A 20,763-nucleotide genomic window follows, 5' to 3' on the forward strand; every position below is an offset into this window, starting at 1 on the left:
CCATCTAAAGAGTGTAACTCAATTGGTCAGGTCCTAAATTTACTTTCTAGAAGTCACCAGTTCGAATCTCATAAACCTCAGGGCCACTAGAAACTTACATGATTGTTAATTTTAGAGCCCGTAGAATTAGTTGAGGTACACGCAAGCTGACCTGAAAACCAATATTAATAAAAAAAAAAAAAAAAGAAGGAAAGATTGGATGGCTGCTTGATGTAAACACTTAATGAAGAGAAATTATTAAATTTGTCAGGAGTTGTATTCCATCCTCTTCCAAGAACACAAATGTAGCATGAAAATAATTCGTAAATCTCGTATTTTTATGAGATAATAGTACAATTCATAGCATATTGAATAATTCATCCTTTATTGAGATTCTAGATTATATGAGAATGAACTATAGATTTATACCTATATATTAACCCACGGTCCTGTGACATGCCATTTTCAAAGGAATAGGGGGATCAGAAAAGGCTCCTGTAGATATTTGCTCAAAAATAAATTTGTTGGCGGCCTCGGTGTAATGAACTCCATCCCAAACGACTCGTACCGAGGGATCATCACATGAGCCTCCGGAGCCCAAACATGCTACAAGTGGAAGCTCAAATCCTACAATATGAAACGAAACCACATTAAATATGAACAATTTTTAAAAATAAATAAGAGTAAAATATAGGGTTTTACATACCATGTTTTTTGGGTTCGCTGAATAAAGAATACTTCACAGAATAGACATCTACGTATGTGAATGCTGCTGAAGGAAAAACCCTCCTGAGGTGAAGTACGGTCTCTTTCAACTCATAATTAAAGTATTGAGCTACTTCATTGTAAGACTTTGCGCAACCAACGCTGTCTTTTTCAGCAGAAGGAAAATTGGCTAAAATATAACCAAGACAACCAATCGGTCCTGTATTGTGAATCCAGAATGATCTTGCTCCCGAATTGTATATGCTCTGCATCAAAGTAACTCTGATGTTTTAGATGTATATAATATTTCTAAGCGATAAAATGATTGCAAAAGTAGAGTGATCTCAACATTGGGTTAAATTAACTCTGTATACTTATTGAGTTATATTTCTGATTACAAGTCTATTTATAAGTTTAAGTTCTTGACAAATAAAAAATTAAACTACTAAAAAAAATCATAATATAAATAGTAAATATATTTTGTTAACTTAATTAGTCGACCATTTCTGAAATAATCAACTGATTTATTTAATCTAATCGGTCGACTGGTACTCAACCGGTAAACTGGCTCATTGTTTTTAGAAAAATTTAAAATTTATTTTATTTCCAATACAAATATCTGAAAAAGGGGTATGCATCAGCATACACTCTGAATGACGATTAAGAAAAGTAAACTATGAAATTGAATTCTACGTACAAAAACTCAGAATAACAGATGTTGGGGAGGAGAAGGGAATAGAAACTTGTTACCTTAACATCTGTCAAGAATGTATTGACAATGTTAGGAACAGATGCATTCACTTCCTCAACAGACATATTTCCTAAAAATCCAGCTCCAAGATCATTTTGACCAATATCGAATGTGTACAGAGCTTTTTGAAAATATTCCTCCTTGGGCATCAATTGTGCAAATACTCCTCCTACGTACAAATAGATCATGGCTTAACGAGAAATTCAATTTATTGCCAATTATATCTTAATTCATGAACATCAAAATTCCAGATAAGAAGATTAATTATTTAATTAATGCTTACCTTGTTTCCTAAACAACTGTGATCTGGCCTTTAACTGCACGAATTGATTATATTGCACTAGAAAGAAGAATGGACTGAATCCATTATTGGCCGGTATAATCCTAGCTGGCAATCTAATGGTGGATGCTGCTGTGGCAAAATTTGCTCCGCCAGTGAAGTTGGTCCCCAGAGAGTCGAGGTAAGCACTAAGAAATGAGAGATTCAAACTCTTTGCTGATACATCACAATATATATAGTGGTGAGCTTCAACATATTTCATATCTTGAATAATCATCTAATAACTTAAAATTTTAAATTAAAATGATTTTTTTTATATTTTTATTAACAACTCCAGAAAAAAAGAAGAAGATGAAAAGAAATGAATATTACTCTCCAAGTCTCAAATTATAGTGTTTTGTAAATGGCAGTTGGGACTACCCACGAAAAATAAGTGTAAGTGATACAGTGAATTCTCATAAATTTTAAATAATTAAATTCTCAAAAAAATAATAATATTTACGAGTCAACTAAACTCCACCAAAGTCTTCAGCAATATGCTACGTGAGTACGACTTCCACGATCATTAATGAATATTGCTCTTCAAAGTCTCAAATTATAGTATTTGGTAAATGGCAGATGGGACTTCCCACGAAAAATAAGTGTTCAGGGATCCTTATGGCCCGACCATTAATTAGCACTATATCATAAAGCAAAATAATTTATAAGCAAATTTTTCGTATTAAACTCCATGTAAATTAATGTGAAACGTGTAAGTGGTAAAGTGATTCTTATAAATTTTAAATAATTAAATTCTCAAAATAATAATAATAATAATAATTACGAGTTAACTAAATTAACTCCATCGAAATCTTCAATTCATATCAACAAACAACACATGTTGTGACTGGTGTTGCTAAGTTGTCAACACCTCCTTGTCCTTTACAGAGGTAGGTTTCTTAGAAAAAAGCAAGGAATGAAGCATATGAGAGGCTGATCGCTAACCATGTCTTCTTCATAGACCTATCTATTTGTCAGAGTCGGTTCTATCACCCCACAATATTTGTCAATGTCTATTCATATGGCCGCTAATAATTTAGGCAATGATACTAATTTATTCTAAGCTGGAACTAAAGGTTCGAAACTTACCGACGAAATCTATAATCAGCCTTCCATCGGAGAACCTCCCCGCCGGCATTTGAAAGTAAGTTTCTCCATAGGGAGAATTAAGAGGAGGGAAGGAAGCAACGAGTCCTCCTGTATCCGAATTTGAGTCGCCAAAGTTAAAGATAGCTGGGAACTTACAACTCTTCAAAGCAGATATCGGGTTCAAGATGGTAAGTAAAGTGAAAAAAACAAGGCAAAAAGAAGAGATATTTGTCATGGATGAGAACTCCGCAAGCAATTTTGAGATGAGAGCTAGGAAGAGAGGGGAAGATTAATTTATGCAGCGATGTTATTTCTATGGTTTATTTATACCAACATTTCGCAGTCATGTAAGACCTTTCAAACCTAGGTTTATGGTCAATTTCTACATGAACGTATTTGTATCGGCAAGACATATTCAATGATGTGTGGAGAAAGAAGATTAATTCATGCACCGACATTCGTGTCTCGTCCTCTACACGGCTGACTAAGTGTTGACTAAGAGATTATTACATTTGAAATTAGTAAATTATATTATATAGGATGTTGTAAATGTGCGAGCAAGGTTAGAGGTGAAGGAATTGTTACCTAGGTATTTGATTCAAGGTTACTAAAATACTCAAGTGTATTGATTTTATAAAAAAATTATAAGGTTATATGTTTAAAGGTTTTAATGGATTTTTAATCGCTGGCCAGTTTATGGCTTGGGATAAATATTTACTCTTACAAATAAATTTGATGTTTTGAATTATTAATTATTAAATAATATTTATATAGTCTTTTTTATTAAGAGTAGAATGGTACTTTCAGTTTAATCTATATATATTTTATTTGTATTTAGGTTAAGACTATGCACTAATAATATATAAATTATTCAGAATTCTAGCCTTCTTTTTGTGTTTGATCTTAATTTACTTTAACATGGTATCAGAGCTGGTTTTATGGAACGAAGCTTAATCCCGAACATAATTTCACGGATCCAAATTTGCGATGAGTTTCTGCTTTTGTAATTTGGTATTCGCGTTCAATTTCTATAATTATTTTGGTATTTCATCAAGAAGATATTTGTTTAGTTTCTGCAATCTCTATTCAGTTTCTGCAAATTGGTATTTTGTTTTCCGCTGCTTTTGCATTCTGGTTCTCTATGACTGTTAAATATGGCTACTGAAAGAGATGATTCGCTTTAGTCTGTGAGTGTGAGGTTAGATGGGAAGAACTATTCATATTGGAGTTATGTAATGAGAAAGATTTCCTTAAGAGTAAGAAGATGTGAATGTATGTTAGTGGAACTTATATGATACCTAAGAATATTAAGGAGGGGGATGTTGTTTTGATAGATACATGGAAAGCAAATAATGCAAAGATCATCACTTCGATCAACAATTCCGTTGAGCATTCGATAAGTATGCAATTGGCGAAGTATGAGACAATAAAAGAGGTTTCAGATCATCTGCAAAGGTTATTCATATAATCAAATTTTGCAAAACAGTATCAATTAGAAAATGACATACGAGCTCTTTATCAGAAGAATATGAGTATTCAAGAGTTTTATTATGCTATGACAGATCTTTGGGATTAATTAGCTCTTATAGAATCCATAGAATTAAAGACATGTGGTGCCTATATTGAGCATAGAGAGCAGCAATGATTGATACAATTTTTAACAGCACTTCACAGTGATTTCAAAGGACTTAGAGGTTCAATTCTGCATTGTTCTTCACTGCCTTCTATTGACTCTGTTGTTAGTGAGTTATTAGCTGAAGAAATACGTCTTCAGTTTTATTTTGAAAAGGGAATTCTTTCTACTTAAAATCCTTCTGTACTAGCAGTACTTTTTAAGCCATTCTCTAATCATCAGAACAAGCCTTACACAAGGGTTGGCTTCGATGAGTGCAGATTCTATAAGTATAAAGGTCATTGGAAGGCTCAGTGTCCTAAGTTGAGATAACAAAATCAAGTTTGGAAGTCTGGCAATCAATCTAATGCTCATAGACCACCTCAGGGTTATAAACCACCATATCACAATACTGCATCAGTAGCTTCCCCAAGTTCTATTATTGATCCTAATACTTTGACTGAGCAATTTTAGAAGTTTCTCTCATTGCAACCACAAGCAATGTCCACTTCTTTTTCCATAGGTTAGTTGCCTCATAGTTCCCCAGGTATGTCACACTCTGAATGAGTTTTGGATTCTAGTGCTTCCCATCATATGTCTCCAGATTCCTCATCTTTTACCTCTGTGTCCCCTTTGTCCTCCATTCCTATTATGACTGTTGATGACACTTTTATGCCCTTAATAGGTGTTGGTTATGTTGTCACACCTCACTTGTCTTTCCCTAAAGTTTATCTTATTCCAAAACTCAAATTGAATCTTGCGTTTATTGGTCAAATATGTGATTCTAGTGATTATATTTAGTCATGTTTGATGGTTCGTTTTGTTGTATACAGGATTTGCAGTCTCAAAAGCTGATTGGGACAGGCCGTAGGGAGAATGGACCATATATTTTGGATGAGTTAAAAGTGCTAATTGTTGTTGCTATTGCTGCTACTACCGTTGATTTGTCTTCCTTTTGTTTGAGTTTTTCATCTTCTTGTTTTTATTTATGGCATTCCTGTTTAGGTCATGTTTCGTCTTCTCGTTTGAGATTTTTGGCATCCATAGGAGCTTTAGAAAATTTGAAAACTTGTGACATTTCTGATTGTAGTGGATGTAAATTGGCAAAATTTTCTGCGTTACCATTTTTTACTACCCAATTTTTTACCCATGTTTTGGTAAATTTTCAAAAACAATAAAATAAAGGTTCACGTGTGGCGATAACATAGAGTATCAGGGCTAATATTCATGAAGCAATATGTCAATGAGATAATTACTGCAATATAAAATACCATAGGTATATGATTTGATTCGCGCTAGTTGTGGAAGACAATCTATGCAATATAGAATACCATATATATAGGATTTGTTGGTGCTGGTTATAAAAGACAATCTCTACAATAATTATTGCAATATTTTCTTGAATAGCACATGTAAATATTTTCTATATAAGTGAACCTCTAGCCATAGTAAAAATAGAGGAGAAAATTTACATAAGATAATTTTTAAAGAGAGAAATTAAAGGCAACCACAAAGAAACCTAAACCTAATATTTTCTCTAGGCCAAAACCAAGTCGCACCCCCACCCTTGGCCTTTGATTTTTTTTTTTCACACCAACCGCCCCATTCCTTTATAAAAAATAGAGACCTCTGTCCTACCCATTTTACACAGACCATCCCCAACCTCTGCTCCCTTTTGCCTTTCCCTCTCCAAGCCACAACAACCATATCTTGCTCTCCCTCACGAGATCTCCCCTCCCTTTCACCATAAACAAACCAGAGCCCTTCAATCTGCTCCCAACTAACATGTCCTCCCTTTCTCTTTCCCTTTTTTCCATGTCGGCATCACCCACAAACCCGTCGACCACGAGCCACGTCCCTTTGCCTCTGTAATCCAGCCAGATTTTCCTCTTCTTACCCATAGCCCGCCATCACTAGACCTTTCCTCTTTGTGGCTCAGCCGTCCCCAACTCTTCCCCACACACACCATGAACACCAACATCTAATGTTCCTTCTCTCCAGATCGCGTCAACCATAGCAGCTACAACGGCCACAAGCCCACGGTCTTCATCGTCAGCCACATCAACACCTTCTTCATTCAGCACCAGCTAGACACGATAGAAGCCTAGTCATCGACGACCCCTTGGTCTTGCCGCCACCTGAAATAGAGATGAAAGGGAAAGAAAAAGAAAATAACATATATGTAGAGAGGAAAGCTGATCTAAAATGGTGAAGAAGAGAAAGAAAAAAATAGATCGAAAAAAAAGAAACAAAAACTTAAAATCAACTGCTATTTGTGTATTTTACTCTTGTTGCAAGTGACAGTGATCTTCACCGCCGGCGAGGATAGTGAAGAGGGAAGGAAGCCATTGCAGATCTCCCTTATCGTAGCCCATACATTCCCAGAAGTGTTCCTCTGCAATTCCAAAATATTTGGGGGCCTATTTTACAATTTCTGAATTGTATATTATGTGTTTAGATTTGTTTTGAATTTTTGTTATCTGTAATTACACATAGGTGTATGAGAAAAACATAATAAAAAGGGATGTGTGTGTGTTTGTAATTTTTTTTTGTGTATGTTGTTAAATTATAAAATCAAAAAGATTAAAAAAATTGAATGTTTTAATTTGCATATGATCAAGTATTTTAGGGACAAATAAAATTATGTTGTATTTCCCGTGAAAATGTAAGAACATGTGTCTACATATTTTTTGAAATTTAATAACTGATTTATTAAAGCCTTAAGAATTTGATTAATATGTGGTTTTTTAACTTTAATTGTGATTAAATGTAATGTTTGTGTTTTTTAAAGAATAAAATATAAAAAATATTTTTTTTGTGTGTTCCATATGACCAATATTTTAACATGTTTTGAATGTTCTTTTTGTATAAAAAAATATTGGAAGTTTTGAAAATGTGTTTTCATATGGATTTCTTAAACACAAAAATTATTTTCTTGCATTTCTGGATTTTATAACATGTTTGTAAGGCTTCAAATGGTGTTGACCAATATTCCAAAAAATATAAAAATCTTATTTTGGGGAGAAATCATCTAGTATTCACCATTAATGTTTGGATAAAGAAATCCTAGATGGATGAATATCCAAAATATTATTGGAAATAACTTATTATTCACTGTTAATATTTGGATAAAGAAGCCCTCAATGGTAAATATCAAAAATAATTTTCTAGGAATTATAAGTCACCACACATCCTTGAAAGAAGCCTTGATTATAATCGAGGACATTTTAATTTTTAACTCCACGGTTTACGAGCCGTGAGAGTATGAAAAATTAAGGTAAAAATAAACTTTTAAAGCGCCTTGAATTTCCTTAGATTTCTAAATTTTTATCCCTCTTCCTTGCGATTTTACGAGTCACAAACTCTTGAAATACTAAGGAAAAAATGAGCTTTTAAAGCACATGGAATCTCCTTAGATTTCTATCTTAATAAATTTAGTTTGAATCAAACCTGGAAAAAACTAGTGGGATTACAAAACACCAACATCATAGCAATTATAAAGCAAACCAAACACCGAGCAGCTTACCTTAGGTAGGGCGTACTAGGGGTGCTAATACCTTTCCTTTACGCAACTAGTCCCTTGCCTTAGAATCTCTGAAAGAGCAATTAGGGTTCCTAGTGACCAAAATACTAGGTGGTGACTCCAAAGAACCAATCAAGCAAAACAAATAAAAAATCACCATCAGACGCCGCGCGAGGGACGTGTGATAGAATGACGACTCCACTAGGGACCCTTGGACTAAGCTTGGTAATTGTTTTTTTTTTATTATGCTATGTGGTTTTTTTTTTTTTACAATGAATGATACTTTGTTTAAAAGCTTTAGCATGCATCTTTACATTCTGTCATACATAGTGTAGTCATTCATCACTTTATTATTATTTTCTTTTTTGAGAGCACACATTAAATTTTAAGTTAAGTAGGGGACTAGCTGCTTGCCTTATGGCTTGAGTCAAGGTTTAAGTTTGTGTAAACCCTAACTCTTTGCTAAGTGTTTAGACTAATAGTGATTGGTACACGTGCCATCCCACTATCTGCTGAACCCCTATATTGCCTTTATGAGGGTGATCACTAGGATAGCTAGAGACTCTTTTTAGAGACCCTTTTTAGAGACCAAGTAGTAGACTTACCCTATGTCTCACATCAAGGAACTAGAACCTATCCTTAGGATGTATGCTCCATAATATCGTTTTTCATCCAAACAAGCCTAATCTCAAAGCATCTTGAATCTCAAGACCTTCATTCAAAAGCTAACCAAGGGAGAGATGTTCTAGAATTGGGAGAGTCATGAAGCTTCATCAATGTTCAAAATTTAATCAACGATGCTTGTTTGATCATGATATTTTGTTGTTTGCCTTTTCATTTTTTTTTTACAATCGAGGTTCCAAATGTCAGTTGGATTTTATCCATGTTTTTTAGCCAAACTTTTGCTTTTAATGAGATCATGTATTTTCAAAAGTTCATCTTCATGTTTTTACTATGCATTTACACATCACTTTCCACTTTCAGAAACCTTGAAAGCAGATCTTCCATAACAAACACCTGCACTTTACACTGAGAACGAATGACCAAACTTTAAAGAATACATAGTAGCTGTATAAGAGGAAGAATGAGATGAAAATAACATTAGGGAATTCACCAAATTTATAGGACAATATGAACAAGCTTGGAAACCCGCTAGAAAGAAACTTGAAATCATAGATGTGGGCAATGAAGAATCAAGAGAAAAAACTAAGGATATCAATTGTGATCACTCCTAAAGTAAGAGAAGATTTAATTGCATTACTCCGAGATTATATAGATATGCCTGGTGGATAGGGTACCACTAGTAGAAGGATGCAAACCAGTTAAGCAAAAGTTGAGAAGAATCCATCCGGATGTCTTAATAAAAGTAAAAGCAGAAATTGAAAAACAGTGGAACGATGATTTTCTAGAAGTAGTCAAGTATCTACGATGTGTGTCCAATATAGTGGTAACACCTAAAAAAGAAGATAAAATTAGAGTTTATGTGGACTTTAGGGACTTAAACTGGACTAGCCCTAAAAACAATTTTTCCGTACCACACCTAGATATGTTGTTTGACAATGCATCATATAGCTCCACATATTCCTTTATGGATGGATTTTTGGGCTACAATCATATAAAAATAACAAGAGGGTAAGGAGAAGAAACCTTTGTAACACCATGAGGAACCTATTGTTACAAAGTCATGTCATTTGGGTTAAAGAATGTTGGGGCCACCTACCCAAGGGCTATGATGACCTTGTTTCATGACATCATGCACAACGAGATTAAAGTATATGTGGATGACGTGATTGCTAAATCTAGAGAGGGAGAGAATCATGTCCAAATATTGAAGGAATTATTTGAAAGACTAAGGAAGTACAAGTTGAGGCTTAATCATACAAGGTGTTCATTTAGGGTGAAATCTAGAAAGTTATTGGGATTTATGATAAGTGATAAAGGGATAGAAGTGGATCCCGAAAAACTAAATGATATTCAATCTATGCCAACTCCCAAGACTGAGAAGGATGTAAGAGGGTTCTTAGGGAGATTGAATTACATTACTCCGATTCATATCCCAATTAACCGCGCATTGTGACCCAATCTTCGATTGTTAAGGAAGAAGAATCTTGGAATTTGGAATAAGAGTGTGAAGAAGCTTTCAAGAAAATCAAGCAGTACCTACTGAATCCACCCTTATCTATCAAGCCGAATTAAAAAATGGCAAGTTCTACTGGCTGAGTACGAAATAATATATATGACAAGGAAAACCATGAAAGGGAATGTAATCGCCGATCACCTAGTTGACCATGCTATGGAAGATTATGAGCTGTTAAACTTTGATTTTCCTAGTGGAAATGTGCTTGCAGTTGAGGATGAGAAATCATATTGGTGGATTATGTACTTTGATGGTGCTGTTGGAAATGGAGTGGGGGCAGTGCTAATCTCTCCTGATAAGAAACATTATCCGGTTTCATTTAAGTCGTAGTTTGGATGCACTAACAAACACAGCTGAGTATTAAAGCTTGTATTCTTGGTTTTAGAGGTTGCATTGGAGTTGAATATTAGAAAGATAGATATGTATGTAGACTTGATTTTGATTATTTGCCAAGTGAAAGGAAAATAGAAAACCAAGGACGAGAAGTTGAGACCTTACCAGGAATATTTGACTAAATTAGCCAGAGAATTTGAGGAAATAAAATCACCCATCTAGGAAGGGAAGGAAGCCAGTTCGTTGACATTTTGTCCACATTAACTTTTATGGTTAGAATAGATTTTTGACACAAGGTATAACCGGTACACATGTATATCAGAAAGAACCTAGCTCATTTATTGCTCAGTCAAAATCGATGAAAACCCTTGGTACTATAATATCAAGAACTTTTTGGAAAATAGGCATATCCCATAAAGGCATCTAAAATAGATAAGAAGACCTTGAGATGGATGGCAATGGATTTTTATCTTGATCATCCAGTAGGACTTTGTTGAGATGTTTGGATGAAGTTGAGGCCATAGACACATTATGGGAAGTCTATAAAGGAATTTGCTTAACCTATGCTAGTGGACATATAATGGCTAGTTGAATTTGATTAGTGAAAAGAGGATAGCTGCAATCTATCATCATCGAGGATGGTCAAATCATATGATAAGAAGGTTCTACCTCGAGGATTCCATGAAGGAGATCTTATACTAAAGAAAATATAGCCTTTACCAGAAGAAGATCAAAGTAAATGAGTGCCAAACAATGAGGGCCCTTATGTGGTAAAGAAAGAGTTCTCGAGAGGAGCTTTATTGTTATCTAGAATGGATGGAGAAGATCTAGTTAGACCTGTGAATGTTGACTCTAGAAAAAAATACCATGCTTCCCGATCAATAAAATAAAGTTCGGCCATGAATTCTCTCTGTAAAGAACCTTTTCTTCACAAAGCATATGATCTCATAGCATTCAAAATCTTTTACTTCAATTAACTCTTTTACGCATGACTAAGGAATCATAATATGCTCAAGATGGCTTCATCAATTCCTAAATTGGAGAGAACCAAACCAAATCTAAACTTGACATGTTTTTGCATACCACACTGGGGGCAAGAAGCGCACGAAGCGCACATAGGGGTACATAGTGAACCAAAGACCAACATTAAGAGGTATCATCATGAAAACCTTTGAAACACCTTGATGGGAATTGTTTAAAACAAAATAAGTGATTGCATTAAAAGTTTCAGTTTGCATGAACAAAACCAGATTTTTTGAGTTTTCCTCTTAAAAATAATTTCTCAAAAATGGAAAAGGAAATTAAAACATCGGCAAACGTATAATACAAAGCAACATTCAATGGAGCAAGGAAGGGCCCCATAAGGAACTAGCGATCTCTTCACCAATCATAAGAAGGATAGGAAATATATAGCGTGGAGCATATTCCAGTCCAAGAGGATAGGTCGGGCAAACAAATGGAAACAGGAGCTCGAAGAAGGCTATAAGAAAAAGGGGAACCTATGTTTCCAAAAATAGGTAAAGAAAAACATGCATGCTATATTATCATAACACTAACCTAGCAAGAAAGGTGTGACGAAAGCCAAATAATTCAAAGTTTTTGGGAATCGTTGAGATACAGAATCTCATGTCAACAAAACTATAGAAAAGAATATGAATTGTGAACCAGCATTGCTTCTTTTCTTGAGGTAAGATAATTTCTTTTGAAATTTAAAATGGGTAGGTTACCTAATATTGAGACCATAAAAAAAAAGAAAAAAAAAGTGTGGAGTTTTTCTATAATAATAATAATAAATGGATTTTTTCTTAAAAATTTAAGATGGTCTGGTCACTCAATATTGAAACCATTTTTTAGAAAAAACATGGAGTATTTCTAAAAATCTTAAGATGGGCAAGTCACCCGATATTGATGCCATTGTTTAGAAAAAGCGTGGATTTTTTCTAATTTTTTTTAAAATAGAAAGGTCATCCGATAGTGAGATCATTTCCTAGAAAAGCGTGGAGTTTTTCTAAAAAATATATAAATTAAAACGGGTAGGTCTTCAGACATTGAGACCCCTTTCTAAAATCCTTTTCACTTACTTTTAGGTAGATCACCCATCATAATGAGACCTTTATCTTCCATTTGGATAGGTCACCCATCATAATGAGACCATAATTTTTTCTAGGTAGGTCACCCATTAGAAGGAGACCATTCTTTATTTTTTTACTTGGGTAGGTCACCCATTATAATGAGGCCATTCTTCCTCCTAGGTAGGTCACCCATAAGAATGAGATCACTCTTTCCTTTTTCTATTTGGGTAGGTCACCCATTAGAATGAGACCATTCTCTATCTTTTTTTTTTTTTTTTTACTTGGGTAGGTCATCCATTATAATGAGGCCATTCTTCCCCTAGGTAGGTCACCCATAAAAATGAGACCACTCTTCCCTTTTTTCCCACTAGGGTAGGTCACCCATAACAATGAGACATCTTGCATTTGGGTAGGTCCCTTGTCATAATGAGACCACACACATATTTTTGTATTGGCTGGTTAAAGGAGATCGCCAGATGGGATCTCAGGTTAACCCAACCACATAGAGTTTAGCTTTGGTTAAAGGGAATTGTCAGATGGGATTCCAGGTTAACCGAGCTACACACCAACTTTGCTTAAGATTAAAGGAGATAGCCAGATGGGATCTTAGGTTAACCCAACCACACATAGTTTAGCTTTGGTTAAAGGAAATTGCCAGATGGGATTTCAGGTTAACTAAGCTACACACCAACTTTGCTTAGGATTAAAGGAGATTGCCAGATGGGATCTCAGGTTAACCCAACCACATAGAGTTTTGCTTTGGTTAAAGGGAATTGCTAGATGGGATTTCAGATTAACCGAGCTACATACCGACTTTGCCTAGGATCAAAGGAGATCACCACATGGGATCTTAGGCTAACCCAACTACACATAGATTTTAGCCTTGGTTAAAGGGAATCGTCAAATGGGATTTCAGGTTAACCAAACTATACACCGACTTTATTTAGGATTAAAGAAGATCGCCAGATGAGATCTTAGGTTAACCTAACCACACAGAGTTTAGCTTTGGTTAATGGAAATTGCCAGATGAAATTTTAGATTAACCGAGCTACACACCGACTTTGCCTAGGATCAAAGGAGATCGTCACATGGGATCTCAGGCTAACCCAACCACACATAGAGTTTAGCTTTGGTTAAATGAAATCGTCTGATGGAATTTCAGGTTAACCGAGCTACACATCGACTTTGCTTAAGATTAAAGGAGATCGCCAGATGAGATCTCAGGTTAACCCAATCACACAGAGTTTAGCTTTGGTTAAAGGGAATTGCCAGATGAGATTTCAGGTTAACCGAGTTACACACTGACTTTGCTTAGGATTAAAGGAGATCTCTATATGGGATCTCAGGCTAACCCAACTACATAGAGTTTAGCTTTGGTTAAAGGGAATCGCCAAATGGGATTTCAGGTTGACCGAGTTACACACCGACTTTGCTTTGGGTTAAAAAAGATCGCCAGATGGGATTTTAGGTTAACCCAATCAAAAGGGTAGGTCGCCCATGAAAATAGACCAGTGTGAGTATGTGGGTAGATTGCTCTTGAAAATAGACCAGGTTTAAGTGTGTGTAGGTAGGTCGCTCATGAGAATAGACAAATTTATTTCTTTTTTAAAAAAAAAAGGGGTAGGTCACCTATGATAACAAGACCATTTTATTTAAAAAAGTGAAGTCCTTGGATGAGTGATCACTCAGCAAGAAATGAAAACTTTTTTTTTTCTTTGCAAGCTTACTATGCAAAATATTGAGAAGTTTTGCTTCGTAAACATTGTAAAGAGGGGGCATCTGTTGTTACCCAATTTTTTACCCATGTTTTGATAAATTTTCAAAAAAAATAAAAATAAAGGTTTACAAGTGGCGATAACATAGATCATCAGGGCTAATATTAATGAAGCAATATGTCAAGAAGATAATTACTGAATCATATATAATTACTGCAATATAAAATACCATAGATATATGATTTGATTTGCGCTGGTTATGGAAGACAATCTCTACAATATAGAATACCATGTATATAGGATTTGTTGGTGCTAATTATATAAGACAATCTCTGCAATAATTATTGCAATATTTTCTTGAATAGCACGTGTAGAGATTTTCTATATAAGTGAACCTGCAACCATAATAAAAAGAGAGGAGAAAATTTACATAAGACTATTTTTAAAGAGAGAAATTAAGGGCAACTACAAAAAAACCTAAACCTAATATTTTCTCCAAGTCGAAACCAAGTTGCAGCCCCACCCTTAGCCTTTGATTTTTTTTTTTTCACACCGGTTGCCCCTTTCCTTTACAAAAAAATAGAGACCACCGTCCCACCCATTTTACACAGACCTTTCCTAACCTCTACTCCCTTATGCATTTCCCTCTCCAAGCCACAGTAGCACATCTTGCTCTCCCTCACGAGATCTCCCATCCCTTTCACCATAAACAAACCAGAGCTCCTCAATCTACTCCCAACCAACAGGTCCTCCCTTTCTCTTTCCCCTTTTTCCATGTTAGCATCACCCACAAACTCGCCGACCATGAGCCACGTCCCTCTGCCTTTGTAATCAGACCAGATTTTCCTCCTTTTACCCATAGCCCACCATCACCAAGCCTTCCCTCTCTGTGGCTCAGCCGTCCCCAGCTCTTCTCCATACACACTATGAACACCAACCTCTAGTGTTCCTTCTCTCCAGATCGCTCCGACCATAGCAGCTTCAGCGGCCACAGGCCCACGGTCTTCATCGTCAGCCACATTAATGCCTTTTTCATTTAGCACTCGCCAGACCTAATAGAAGCTTAGTCACCGGCGACCCCTTAGTCTTGCTGCCATTTGAAATAAAGATGAATGTGAAAGAAAAAGAAAAGAACAAATCTGTAGAGAGGAAAGCTGATCTAAAACGGTGAAGAAGAGAAAGAAAAAAACAAAGAAAAAAAACTTCAAATCAACTGCTATTTGTGCGTGACACAACCAAAAGCTTGATGTCTTCTCCCAAGTGCAGGAGTGTCGAAGTAATAAATAACCCGGCAAGACCGGGGTCGAACCACAGAGAGGTTAATTGTATAAATTATAAATAACAACACAACAATAACAATAATAACGATAATAATAACAATAGTAGTACTAGTAATAGTAATAATAATAATAATACTCAGTATGTGGTGTTGTTATACTTGAGAATGATCTAAAAGATCGGGTCACAGGTTTCCAGCCTATATACTGAGTTTATGAATAGATAATAATAATAATAATAACAACAACAACAACAATAATAATAATAATAAAGAAGAGAATGAAGAAATTAATAAGAACTTTGAGTTGAAAGATTAATGTAAGGATTAAACAACGATAAAAATAAATGTCAAGGTTAGAGGATCCACTAATGGTACTTCAAACAAGTATAGTATAAACTCTTATTACTCAATTGGAAACCACACATAAAGGAGGTTCCAATCAGATTATAAATTGTTAACATGATTACATTAGTTATCTTATTCGAATAAAGCTAATACTTGTAAATGTTGGGAGGCATTCATGATTATAACTTATGTTAACAACAAATCAAGTTCCTTTCATAGCTCAGGTGTCGGTTATACCATACAGTATGGGCTATGGAAGTACCAAGTATTTGTTGTACCAAGTGTTATACAACATAAATCTAGATTAACCATTTAACAAGCAAAGTATTAAAAGTGAACAAGATAACAAATATAATACATGTTAGTATCCAACGTTAAGGTCCATGTTAAGTTTATATTATACTTATTCTTACACCATTAGTGTACCCTTTTCACCTTGACATAATTAACTTAGCTAAACATAATGAAAGAAAGAAACATAGATGAACAAGATAAGAACATAAATGAGAAAGAAGTTAACTAAGTAAAGGAAAGGAAATTAAGTGCATAAACTTGATATTAATGAAAGCAAAACATAAGCAATACAAAGAGAGAAAGCAAGAGCATGATCTTGATCTGGAAACCAAGATGCCTCAATACATGGTAAGTGCCTCCTTTTATAGGCCAAAATTTGAAACTATTGATTTGTTAATTAATTGATGAGTGGGTGGCCACATCTTGACTTGGTGACAATCTTTATCTTCTTGTCTGAACAAGATGTCATTGCTAACATCATAATTTGCCCAGAATCCTTAGGAATGTTCTAGGAAATTGTCTCAGGTTTCCAACAAAAAATAGATGAGGTCATTTGGACTTCTAGAACTCAAGATATGGGCTGAACACTAAATAGTGTCTGGGCTGCAGGACAGCTTCGGACTTCTTCGTTGTTCCTTCAGTTTGGACTTCAAAACGGCCTTTTTAAATCTTGGGCTCTGCATGAAAGTTGTAGGCCTTTGTCTTACCTTTCCATCCATATAAAATGAACCTAAATCCGAGATCTAGAGCTCCAGATATGATCCAATTACCGAGCAATGTTCCGGTTTGGACTGCACCGGCATCTCTTTTCTAAGTTTGGCCATCTCTTTGTCCTTTCACTTTCAATACTTAAACTCATCAATCAATCCTTTTATTTATGTGATAGGCCTGCATTTAAGATAAGCATTTACCATAAATTAAGGTATCTTATAGTATCAAACTTGTTATATAAAACATGCTTTAGTTAAGAAGTTATTGATACTTCAAGTGCAAAATGATGATATAAAACCTTGATAAACATGCACTTTTAAGTACTAATCACATCCCCCAACCAGCTTATTACTAGTCCCTAGTAATCTAAAGTGTTAAAATAGAGAAACAATTTGCAAGTATCACAAAGCAAGGCATTCATCATTCAACTTCTATTAATCTATCCAAATAAACAAACTCTCATTAAATTTATATTACTGCTTCATACTTCTTAAACAAGATATTAATAAACCTTCTTTTTATGTGCTCAATATATGAAAACATAGATGATGGGGCTTTTGTTGGAAGAAAACAATATTATGTTCAAATGTTTAAGGTGAACTTCCTTGGGTTGGGATTATTATTATTATTACTTTTTTTTTATTCTCTTTTATTTATTTATTTATTTATATACACATACAACTTAAAACACAATGTATCTTTAACCCATGTAACGAGTTTTAGGCTAATGACTCCCAAACCAGTTGGTCTTAGGGCATTAGGTGTTGAGACACCCCTACGAGCTTAACAACTCGGGTTGCAGATACTGATACATAGATAGTGCAATGTTTGATTCCCTTAAGCTTTTCTCCTTAACCCATGTAACAAGCTTTAGGCCAATAGCTCCCAAGTCAGTTGACTTTAGGGTATTAGGTGTTAAAACACCCCTTCGGGCTTAATTGCTTAGGTTAGGGAGGCTACAAAACCAAACTTATCTATGTTTTTATTATCATCATTTTTTTTAATTTTTTTTTTTGCAAATTATATACTATCCCTTACCCTTAGTTGTTACCTTCAACAAAAGAACATAAATAATGTAATAATCCAATGTGCAACCCAAAATCATATGTTAAAGTGTGTGTGAAAATGTAGGTTTAATAATACTTGTTAAATGAGTATAGGAGCAGAATGAAGTGATAACAATGCGAGAGTTTGTAAACCTAAATATTTCAAGAAGTATTCTAATAGGCCTTGTTATGAATAGTGCGTCTCAAGAATAATTCCTCTTTACTCTGCCATCCTAGTAATAACAGTTTTGCCAAATGATTTTTAAAAAACAAAAACAGTTAGTTGGTTAGTTTTTTTTTTTTAAAAAAAAACTACTACCCTGTCCCCCCAACCAAAATGAGACATTGTCCTCAATGTCCTAAGGTAGAAAGATAGAGTATAGAAGACATCACCTGAAACAGCGAACAATGACAAACCTGAAACACACTTAAACAAATATAAGAAGTAACAAAACAAAATAATATGCTATTAATAAAACCAAAAGACACAAGGTTTCACAGATGAAGGCTCAAATCTAATCTAAGCTTTTTACGGCTTTCCTTAGCTGACCAATCTAGGCGACTCATGCAAGGATCAATGACAGGGATGAAAGATTGTAGTTGGTCAATCAATTGTTCAGCAGTAGCAGCAGAGATTATGATTTGTCGTGCTGAAGATGTTAGAAATTCCTGTTCCACAGCTTGATCAAGGAAAGACAACAACTTATCATAAAAACCATTAACATTTAACAAACCTATAGGTTTATGGTGAATGTGCAGTTGGGCCCAAGATGAAATATGAAAGATCTCTTCCAATGTGCCTAGACCACCTGGTAAGGCAATGAAGGCATCAACATGGCTAAACATGGAATTCAGTCGATCAGACATTGTTAGGACCTGTAATTCATCTCCAATTGTTTTTCCAATGATGTCTCCATTTGCTAAAGCTTTGGGGACAACCCCCAAAACTTGACTGCCTCCTAAAAATGCAGCCATTGACACACCTCCCATTAACCCAAGGCTGCCTCCCCCATACACTAAATGAATATTTCTCTCAGCTAGTACCCGACCAAGATGATTTGCTGATTCTAAAACTCTTTTTCTTTCCCAGGGCTGGATCCACCAAAAACACAAATATTTCTTATGTGATGACTTGAGGAACCTGCCATTTCTACACACTTCTATATTTGATGAATGTATGGGATGAGTAGAAATGAAGGGAAGGAAGAGAAGAATTTATAGATGAAAAAGTGAAAATGCAATCATACCACCTATATGTAGGCCAGCTGTAGTCTCACATTCTCTTTATTTATTTATTTATTTTGACAAAGCATGTATGTACAGGTAGTTGTGATTGTGGCTCACATCTTCCCTTGGTTTTACGTCCAAGAACGGCTTAAACGCCCTCTATGGGTCGGGGATAGGCTTCCCATCCAGTTTTCTTAAAAACTGGCAAGCATGGTCTTTTTTAGTCAGATTCCCAAGACTAAGTTGATCATGTTCTTTATGGAATTGTGGCCATAAATCATGAATTACACGATGCACATCTCCACTAGGATGCGTCTCAAGGGTCAACAAAAGATTATCTAAAGACCCCTTACTCAGGCCATCCTTAATGAATTGTATTTTATCTTCACGGTTTACAGATACCATTCCTAAAGAACGACATGTCGCATTACAAGTCCATCTGGCACATCTGTGACAGACTTTCAGTCGTTTTGCACGACGTTTCTTTGCAAAAGTGCTTTTACCTGTTCCAGGCATGTGTGAAATGAAAGAATTGGAGGACTCACCTGATAATCGGACCTTTGCTTCAATCAGCCAACAAATATCTTCAGGAATTCCATGGTTCATTAACAACCTCAATCTTTCACACCTCATTGTCAGGAATGCATCTTTGAAATATTTGATCAGGACAATATTTGAATAAATAAGGGTCATCCCAATAAAAGTTCTTCACTTCATTCAAGAACTTTCTTTTGTCTTAGGTACTCCAATGAGCTGGCAATTGTCCTGAAACAAGAAAATTAACAATATTAGCAAACCAAGGCATCATAGAAACGGAAAATAAAGATTCATCGGGAAAGTAGTCATCAATTGGTTTGATGTCAGATTTCAAATTTGTTGTCAATCTTGACAAATGATCTGCAACAACATTTTCGGTGCCTTTCTTGTCTTTGATTGTGATATCAAATTCTTGAAGTAACAAAATCCATCGCACCAATCTAGCCTTATAATCTTTCTTAGAAAGAAGATATTTCAATGTTGCATGATCACTAAAAACAACAACAGGTGAGCCAACAAGATAAGATCTGAATTTATCACAAGCAAATACTACTGCAAGTAATTCTTTTTCAGTGGTGGTGTAATTCATTTGAGCACTCTTTAAAGTTTTACTTGCATAGTAAATCACATAAGGTTTCTTATCTTTTCTTTGTCCCAAGACAGCACCCACGACATAATCACTAGCGTCACATATTATTTCAAAAGGTAATGACCAATCAAGAGGTTCAATGATAGGAGCAGAAGTAAGCAAGTTTTTAAGTTTAACAAAGGCTTCTTCACAATGTTCAGTCCATTCAAAAATATTATCCTTTGTTAGAAGGTTACTCAAGGGCTTAGATATTACACTAAAATATTTGATGAACCTTCTGTAAAAACCAGCATGTCCTAAGAATGATCTAACATCTTTAACAGATTTTGGTGTTGGTAAGTTGGTAATTAACTCGATTTTAGATTTGTCAACCTCAATTCCTTTCGATGAAACAATGTGACCAAGTACAATGTCGTTTGTTACCATAAAGTGATATTTTTCCCAATTCAGTACAAGATTCTTTTCTTCACACCTGCTCAAAACCTTTTCTAAGTTAGTCA

General features: G+C 35.1%; 1 protein-coding gene across 1 annotated transcript; it reads right to left on the bottom strand.

Moving 5' to 3' along the window:
* Window positions 1-224: 224 nt before the first annotated feature.
* LOC118029305 (esterase) lies at window positions 225-3,120 on the bottom strand. Its single transcript, XM_035033165.2, has 5 exons — window positions 2,844-3,120; window positions 1,719-1,931; window positions 1,435-1,604; window positions 686-950; window positions 225-606 (listed from the first exon to the last, which is right to left on the bottom strand). Exons 1-5 carry the CDS (start codon window positions 3,076-3,078, stop codon window positions 416-418), a joined length of 1,074 nt encoding a protein of 357 aa, XP_034889056.1. The 5' UTR covers window positions 3,079-3,120; the 3' UTR covers window positions 225-415.
* Window positions 3,121-20,763: the final 17,643 nt, after the last annotated feature.

This window comes from Populus alba, chromosome 5, assembly GCF_005239225.2.
Source record: "Populus alba chromosome 5, ASM523922v2, whole genome shotgun sequence".
NCBI classification, from domain to species: domain Eukaryota; kingdom Viridiplantae; phylum Streptophyta; class Magnoliopsida; order Malpighiales; family Salicaceae; genus Populus; species Populus alba.

Coding starts and splice junctions, on each gene's coding strand:
- LOC118029305 (XM_035033165.2), bottom strand. CDS start 3,078: ATGACAAATATCTCTTCTTTTTGCCTTGTTTTTTTCACTTTACTTACC. Junction 951..1,434: donor CATTCTTGACAGATGTTAAG/GTAACAAGTTTC, acceptor ACTTTGATGCAG/AGCATATACAATTCGGGAGC. Junction 607..685: donor CAGCGAACCCAAAAAACATG/GTATGTAAAACC, acceptor TTCATATTGTAG/GATTTGAGCTTCCACTTGTA.